Source organism: Rhinopithecus bieti, unplaced genomic scaffold, assembly GCF_001698545.2.
Source record: "Rhinopithecus bieti isolate Rb0 unplaced genomic scaffold, ASM169854v2 scaffold_6789, whole genome shotgun sequence".
Taxonomy (NCBI): Eukaryota; Metazoa; Chordata; class Mammalia; order Primates; family Cercopithecidae; genus Rhinopithecus; species Rhinopithecus bieti.
In genome coordinates this window covers 205,137-214,476 of record NW_016805235.1, presented here as the reverse complement: position 1 = coordinate 214,476, position 9,340 = coordinate 205,137, and the positions used below count along the sequence as shown (strand labels likewise).

At 39.1% G+C, this 9,340-nt stretch overlaps 1 protein-coding gene across 1 annotated transcript in view; it reads right to left on the bottom strand.

The window, feature by feature from the left end:
* Positions 1–4,403: 4,403 nt before the first annotated feature.
* The window catches only part of UBXN2B (UBX domain protein 2B), a 44,175-nt gene continuing 39,238 nt past the window's right edge, over positions 4,404–9,340 (bottom strand). Inside the window, exon 8 of the mRNA XM_017871744.1 lies at positions 4,404–8,475. Coding sequence (XP_017727233.1) covers positions 8,313–8,475 — 163 coding nt within the window. The 3' untranslated portion in view covers positions 4,404–8,312. The remainder of the gene's footprint in view (positions 8,476–9,340) is intronic.

Sequence of the window (9,340 nt, the reverse complement as noted above, 5' to 3'; positions counted from 1 at the left end):
TATATATATATATATATAGTATGTTCTTTATGTGTGTGTGTATATATAAAGTTTTTTAAGACAGGGTCTTGCTCTGTCACCCAGGAGGCAGTGCAGTGGCATGAAACTGGCTCACTGCAGACTCAGCCTCCTGAGTTCAAGCGATCCTCCCACCTCAGCCTCCTGAATAGCTGGAACTGGAGGCATGTGTCACCGCACCCTGCTAATTTTTAAAAATACTTGGTAGAGACACGGTTTTGCTATGTTGCCTAGGCTGGTCTTGAACTCCTGGCCTCAAGCAATCCTCCTGCCTCGGCCTCCCAAACTGCTGGGATTACAGGTGTGAGCCCCTGTGCCCAGCCAACATACGTTTTCTGTCATCAGCATCAACTTTGTTGGCACTACTCTCTCATTTAAAAAAACATTAATGTATATATTTTCTCAAGATCCAGAGGGTTCTATTCTTCATTCACTGATTTATTACTAATTAACTATTTACTGAGTGATTCCTATATGTAAGATATTATTCTAAGGACACACAGTGGAGAGTCTGAGGGAATGGGAAAGGAGCATGTTAGTCAAACAAGTTAACAAGAAAATATCAGGTATTGCTAATGCTATGGTAAACAGTGTAAAACGTAACTGAGGGAGAAAAGAGATGACTTTAGATTGAGGCATCAGGGAAGGTCTTTCTGAATAAATTACATTTATTAAGCTGAGGTCAGAAGGACAAACTGTGTAACAGAGTGTCATTTACCCTAAGTAACGTGCTGCCTGCAAATACAGGACTGTGTTCTTGGTAGGCCCTCAATAAGTGATAAGTCCAAGTAGTCATCTCTACGTTATGTACTCCTGGCCAGGCACAGGGGCTCACACCTGTAATCCCAGCACTTTGGGAGGCTAAGGTGGGCGGATCACTTGAGGTCAGGAGTTGAAGACCAGCCTGGCCAACATGGTGAAAATCTGTCTCTACTAAAATACAAAAAAATTAGAAGGGCGTGGTGGTGCATGTTTGTAGTTCCAGCTACTTGGGAGGCTGAGGTAGCCTCCGCTGAACCCGGGAGGCCGAGGTTGCAGTGAGCAGACATCATGCCACTGGACTCCAGCCTGAGCAACAGAATAAGACTCCATCTCAAACAAAAAAACAAAAGCAAAACAAAACCCCAAAATCATGTACTCTTTATCACAAATGTACCACACACAGGCTTAATATTAAATAATATAAAGTTAGATTAGTTGGGGTTGCCATAGAATAGCAATGTACACAATATTCTAGATACTAAACTAACATCTACTCACATTACAAATACTTACAATAGGCTTTCAAGGGGGAAAAGAAAACCTTCCTAGCCTCAATATTATGTGTTTTATAAGTACATGTGTAAAACATGGTATTTGCAGGTTATTTTACTGTATTAATAAAAATGACCACCTCATCCCCTGGAATATTGAACCTGTTAGTTTCTAGAAAGGATGAGCATTTCTTTCTACAAGATGTCACTTCATCCTACTACCCTCTTTCTCAAAAGCCCACATACAGTCACAAATTCCAGGCTAGGGCGAGCAAGACCTCCACTTGTATCAACTAGTTCATGCTTTCACTTTCAGGTCTACTGATGATCTGAATATCTGTAGTATTTACAGTTGCTACATTTTAATCAACATAGATGCTTATAGGAAACTAAACATTATAGCGTTTACCATTCCTGATGAAAATGATAAAATGTGTTTTTAAACAAGCCTTTTCCACAAAGATAAAACTGAAGAATAAAATAGGGAAGACGTTAAACACAGAAACTATGAGGAAAGACCTTTTATAATTAAGAATGTTCTAAAAAGTACATTGAAAGATACACAATGTAAGGAAAACACAAACCAAAAATCAATACAAAGGCATAAAACAGAAAGGACAAGTACTCATTTTACATATTCTTCTATCTCCAAGATTAAAGTGAGAAAAGGCACTGGCTTAAATATTGACACTAATTGTGAGCAGTTTTAAACACTATTTCCAAGCCAGTGTAAACTGAAGGCGGTAAAGGACAGTAAAGAGAAATTTGTGAGGAAAAGCCTTTAATTTCTTAGCCCTCTTTTAATGTTGCCTGATTACCACACACACCTTAATTCAATAATAATGATAAGCCATCAGAAAGCACTGTATTGGTAAGTATGTGTGAAGTCTTTAAGTCCATGCTAATAAGTTAGTTAACTGTTACACCCTCCAAAGAAAGCAAGAATTATTGTGATACAATCAACAAAACAGTGGTTTACCAGCATTCTCTTTCCCTGTAGCTTTCCTTTGAGTAGCTGCACTTGGAACTGTGCCAGTGAAGCCACATGAAATCAGACTGCAGGACTCAAAGGAAATTTTTAGGTAGCCACTGCCAAGGATGATTCTGAATGTCTGTTTTATATAAAAACATTTATCTAAAGGAAAATGAATCATCAAGTTCAAACTTTCTAAAAGAGCATTTTCCCCTGCACAGATCCCCAGGTCATAGCTATAAATTCCGAAGAGGCAAAACTGTTAAGCTAAGTGGATTAGAGCTAGTTATTAGTTCTAGGACACACATGCTATTTTCATGGGCTATATAACACACACACACACACACACACACGGTTACACATGTGTACTAGGGTTCTTTTTATAAACTGAGTTAAAAGATGCTTCAATTAAAAACTTTGCAGAGGATTATACAAATTATTAGCCCTCATGACAATATTGGCCACATATACATTCACATCATTGATCAGGGACATTCTTAAGGGGCAAACACTAATAGAGGATATAGAAATAAATTATTTAGGCAGATAGTGAGGGCAAAAGAGTCCTCGATGGAACTTCCCTTCTAACAAGAAGCAGCCCTAGAAATCCTTTTTTTTTTTTTTTTTTTTTGAGACGGAGTCTTGCTCTGTGCCCAGGCTGGAGCGTAGTGGCCGGATCTCTGCTCACTGCAAGCTCTGCCTCCCGGGTTCACACCATTCTCCTGCCTCAGCCTCCCGAGTAGCTGGGACTACAGGTGCCTGCCGCCATACCTGGCTAATTTTTTGTATTTTTCAGTAGAGACGGGGTGTCACCGTGTTAGCCAGGATGGTCTCGATCTCCTGACCTCGTGATCCGCCCGCCTCGGCCTCCCAAAGTGCTGGGATTACAGGCGTGAGCCACCGCACCCGGCCGAAATCATTTCTTTTCTAACAAAGAGCAGCTTGAAAGATTGAGCTGCAAACATAGGTAAGGAAGCTGGAAGCTTGCATGGGAGGATGCCTGCAGCTGCACCAATAGAAAAGGGTCACCTGGGGGCCAGACAGGTTCACCATGGAAACTCCATCTTCCCTTTTTTGTTAGCATGCGTACAGTACCAAAGAAATGGGCAACATGGAGAAGCTCAGGCGGAGAACCCACCTGCAGAATAAAAGGTTGGGGTGGCGACTGCCAGAGATTTACACCCTATGCAGATTGCACACCTGTTCCTAACCGGTTGTTTGCACCCTATATACATCAGACACTACCTCCCCACTAGCTCATCTATAAAATCCCCTGCATTTCACTGCAGATCAGCAACCAGTTTTTCCAGGACCCCTCTTGGTAGCAGAGAGCTCTTACTTTCGCCTATTAAACTTCAGCTCTTAACCTCACTCTGTGTGTCCGCATCTTTAATCTCTGTGGCTGTGAGACAACGAACCTCGGGTGTCACCCCAGACAAGGCCGCTTCAAAGTGATGCACTTTTTAATGATATACGTTGCATGAACCCCAAATACCTGAGACAGATCTCAATTTAGGAAGTTTCTTTTGCCAAGGTTAAGGATGTGCAAGTGTGACACAGCCTCAGCAGGTCCTGATGACATGAGCCCAAGGTGGTTGGGGAACAGCTTGGTGTTACACATTTTAGGGAGACACGAGACATCAATACATACATGTAAGGTGAACACTGGATCAACATGGAGAGGCAGGACAACTCGAAGTGTGGGAGACGGCTTCCAGGGCATAGGTAGATAAGAGATAAACGGTTGCATTCTTCTGAGTTTCTGATTAGCCTTTCTAAAGGAGGTAATCAAACAGGCCTTTATCTCAGTGAGCAGAGGGGTAACTGAATAGAATGAAGAGGAGGCAGGTGTGCGCTAAGCAGTTCCCAGCTTGACTTTTCCCTTTAGCTGAGTGATTCTGGGGTCCCAAGATGTACCTTCCTTTCACAGTGGTGACAAGGTTTTCAGAAATTCATTGTGGCAAAAAAGAAGCAGCTGAGCCTTTTATTTGGGTAGAATAAAATAGAAACAGTAACAGGAAATTCACCAGTTCCTTCTCTGTCCCTGAAAAAGGTGCACCAAGGGAAATTAAACCACAGGAAATGTTATTCATGTTAAAACAATCTATTCAGCCACTCAAAACTACAAATCAAAGACAATTTGAAAAATCTTTCCAATGAGTTTCAGTGAAAACACTCTTTATTAGTAAGCAGACATTTCAAACTTTCTGATTACATACATCATGCAAAATGACCTCACACATGGTTGTCTGTTCATTGTGACATCTTTTTTGAGATGATTATAAATTTAAGATGACTGCAGTAGTAAAAATATTTCATGAAAATGACTCTCAATGAAGCCAAACACTACATAGCACACATGAAATACTGTTCATCCCTCCTGGATGTTTCTCTCCTAATGTAAATCTCTATTTTGGAAGACTATTATATACAAAATGGCAGTTGTTTTGTATGTGCATCTATAGGCACTCAACTGATAAAAACAAGAAAATTTCAAATAATTTTACAAGGTTATTTTTCCTGTTTTGTTAATCCAAAACAGGACAATGCCCTCTGATTTACAATGTTCAATTGTTTTAAGAAATCATTTTCTTCGGAAGATGATTTTGACCCATGAAAAAGTTGTTTTACCCCTGGTAATCTTTTTGAAATGGGGCTGGCTGTTATACATTATCCAAGTTGTTTTCAATGAGTGAAAAGAGTAGGGCTTATTTAGAGAAGAATTCCTCTCAATTATGGCACTGAGAAAACTCTGCAGTGGTGGGCTCACCACTTTCATCCTGTGGTAGTTCTGGTAGCACTCCCAGTATGAAAACCCTAGCACAGGTAAATTCACCTCTTTGAAATAAGCAGTGACCCTGGAGAAAGGTGAATTCCAAATCTAGTAGCATATTCAAGTCATCTGGCAGTGAAGCAGGCATAAAAGACTTTTTTAGGTACTTGGGGTGCTGCTGTAACAAATACCTAAAAATGGAAAAGTGGCTCTGGAATTGGGCAGTAGTTAGAAGCTGGAAGAATTCTGAGAAGCATGCCAGAAAGAAGCTAAATTGCCTTAAACAGACTGTTAGTAGAAATGTGGAATGTTAATGCTAGGGCGGCCTTGAAGGAAGAAAGGAGTATAATAGACAGAACCTCGATTGCCATACAGTATCTAAATCATCATGAATAGACTGTTGGTAGAAAATGAGGAATATGTTATTGGAAAACTGGAGAAAAGGGGATATTACATAGCGGCAAAAAGCTAAGCTGAATTGTGTCCTGCAGTTATGTGTAAAGCAGAACTTTTAAGTGATGACTTCAATATTTATCCAAAGATATTTCCAAGCAAGCTGTGGAAGGTACAGCCTGCTGTCTTCTTGCTGATTATAGTAAAATGTGGAAGGAGGTAGATAAATTAAGGGAAGAATGTTAAATATAAAGAAACCAGGACTTGATGATTTGGGAAATTTGCAGCCTGTTCAAATGGCAAAAGCCACTAAAACTAAGAGATTTAGGTCAGTCTTCTCTAGAGAAAGTGATGAAGGTATGGCTGTATAACCTTTTGCTAATACTTCAGAAACATCAAAAGGTCTCAGTATCAGGTCACACAAAAGGCTCTTTGAAGACATTAAGAGTGTGAATCATAGATCTTCTTAGCTATTTCACAAAAAGCCAAAAATAGAGACAGGATTTTCCAGGAAAGATATGTGAGGAGCATCCTATCTAAATGAGTGCATCCCCATAACATATGTAAGAGACCCACAAGTTTCTTGACAACGTGATAGCAGTAGAAGCACCACCATTTTTAACAGAAAGCTTTAGAGAATATAAAAGAAACTGAGAAGCTGATACACAGTTGCAAACGTGTGCTACCTTTTGTGAAAAAGATGACTCTGAGACAGTCACAAGCCCAGAGAACTGAGCAGTGAGCTGAAGATTACTCCCACACCTTGTAAAGGAGGGTGTCTGGCTGGTTTTGCAAATTGATTGGTGCTAATAGCTCCTTTTTTCATCCCAATTTCTGCTTTTTGAACAGGAATGTGTATAACTGTGACTGTACGCCTGTCATGCCAGCATACTTGGGAGCAGAAAACTTCTTTTCTAGGTTCACAAGTGCACAGATGGAGAGGAATTATGCCCCAGAAATCACAGCCTGATCCTCTCAAACTTAATTTAGATGGCTTTAATGTGAGATTCGAGACTTTTGAGTTGGTGAGACTCAGGTAAGATTTTGGATTTAGAGTTGATACTGTAAGAATGGTTTGTGACTTTTGAGCACCTACGAGTGAGGTAAATTTATTTGCGATGAATCTGAATCTTTAACACTGGGGTGGAGCTGGGGATGAGGGCGAACTGCAGTAGACAAGAATAATGTTCTACATAAAATGTTAATGTCCTAATCTCCAAACCTATATGTAACTTTAGATGGTAAAAGAGATTTTGCAGATGTAATTAAGGTTACTATGGATTTCAAGATGAGGAGATAAGCCTAGATTATCCAGTGGGCCTAATTTAATCATGAGTCCTGCAGAGAACCTCTCCAGGCTGGTGTCAGAGATGTGATAACAGAAGGGTCATAGAGATGAAACAGTGCTGGTTTTTAAGATGGAAGGAGGCCACAAGCCAAGGAATGCAGATGTCCTCTAGAAGGTGGAACGACAAGGAAATGATTCTCCTATAGAGCCTCCTAAAGGAATGCAACCCTGCCAACAAATGGATCTTAGCACCGTGAAACCCATTTGGACTCCTAACCTAAAGAATTGTTAAGATGATAAATTTGTGCTATTTTAAGCCACATTTTGTAACTTGTTATGGTGGCAATGAAAGACTAACCAGGAGTGATAACTAAGGACGAAATGGTGTCTGGGAAGAAGGAGAAGCTTCTGGCTTCAGCAGAAATGTAAACATTTATGCTGGTAATTCTTTAGATCTAGTCTGTACGACAGAATTTACATTCCTATATTTCTACACTAGTCTTGTTCTGGAGAAGACATTCTAGGTTGAGCACATAGAATAGTGTTTAGTGTATACAGTGAGTTTCCTAGAAAAATGTGTTGAATGAACAAATGAATGTGATCAAGGCAAGCTCTGGGAGGAACTGTAATTACTTGATTTTAAAATGTTGTTGCTGTTTACCATATCTTCTTAAGAATTGCTGACATTTAGGCTGGGCGTGGTGGCTCATGCCTGTAATCCCAGCACTTTGGGAGGCTGAGATGTGTATATCACCTGAGGTTGGGAGTTTGAGACCAGCCTGACCAACATGGAGAAATCCTGTCTCTACTAAAAATACAAAAATTAGCCAGGCATGGTGGCGCATGTCTGTAATCCCAGCTACTCGGAAGGCTGAGGCAGGAGAATCTTTTAAACCTGGTAGGTGGAGGCTGTGGTGAGCGGAGATCATGCCATTGCACTCCAGCCTGGGCAACGAGAGCAAAACTCCATCTCAAAAAACAAAACAAAAAAAAGAATTGCTGACCTTTTATGTGTTTCTGTTTAAGTTCACAACAGTCATAATTCTGTAAAATACAAGGCAAAACTGTAGTTTCTGATACTAGTAATATATCTAAATCAGTAAGTAAAAAGGATGTGTAAAATCTTAATAGGAGAAATAATTATTGTATGATCAAACAATTTCAAAATCAAAATAGACACGTTTCAGTATATATTACAGACAAATTTTCAACGTTATTTGATCAAAAGATTTCTTAATGGCTGTTGGTTAATGCTGCATCAAGAAACTTTAGTGCAAATTTTACCAAACACATTTATCAAAAAGGGGCTCTGTTCATTTTTTTCTGCAAACAAATGTTACATTAACACTAAGCATGTAACAAACTGATTTGCCTAGAAATCCAAAAACTAACATAAGCCAGTCCTTCAACTAAAAACTCAAACATACTTATCTCAAGGTCTATTCCTAATCCAAATTTGTCTATATTCAGGTTGGAAGACAGAATAACAATAAAACCAAAATCTATCTGTAAAAATAATAAAAATAATTTGGTTGTTTTAGTGCTGGAAGTATTGTTCTTATTAATATGGCACATCATCTATTCCCACATGCTACTGCATGGACAGGAACAATATTATTTTAGTTGCTGGAGTAACACAGTGTTAAGAATATCTGCTTCTAGCAGTGTCAGGCTTTCATCTGTTAGCTCTTTATTCGGAAATGAAGTCACAAGAATAAAGTCAAGAGCTGCAAATTCAGGACGAGACTGTACAATAAAGTTCCGGACATCCAGGATCCTGAAGAAATGAGATAAAAATAATTTGTAATATAAAAAACCATATTTTCATGTAAACTTAAAATTGAATCATAATAAAAATCACAAAATTTTAATCTTTATATAAAGGTGTTGCAACTTTCTTTAATGTATAATATTTCAATTGAAGGATTTATCTTAGGCTTCAGTTAAAATGTAAAGTAACTTTAGTGTGTACTTAACATTTACTTTTCCTGTAAAATGGAAACAATCTTCAGGTAAGTTATGCATAAAGTAAGTGTACTAATGTTATTTTAAAAGTGCAGGTCCGGCTGGGCACAATGGCTCACACCTGTAATTCCAGCACTTTGGGAGGCCGACGTGGGCAGATCACGTCGGCCTTGAGGCCAGGAGTTCGAGACTAGCCTGGCTAACATGGTGAAAACCCTGTCTCTACCAAAACCAGAAAAAATTAGCTGGGCATGGTGGTGGCTGCCTGTAATCCCAGCTACTTAGGAGGTTGAGGTATGAGAATTGCTTGAATCTGGAAGGTGGAGTTTGTAGTGGGCTGAGATCCCACCACTGCACTCCAGCCTGGGAGACAGAGTAAGACTGCCTCCAAAATAAAATAAAAAAAAAAAAAGTACAGGTCCTACTTTTTTCAGAGTATAAAATATGTTAGCAGCATATGACCTGAAAAAGGTAACTATGATTGGCCTGTGGCAAGGTGAGTTTAAAACTATGAAATGTGTTGTCGTAGGACTAATTTTAAAAAATTACTCTCACATCAACACAGTAATTCAACCAAAATCATAAATATACCTGTTAGGGTCTTACTTCAACGGACAAATCAAATGTTGATGTACAAATCAATATTAAAGAAATTTTTTTTTTTTTTTTTTTTTTTT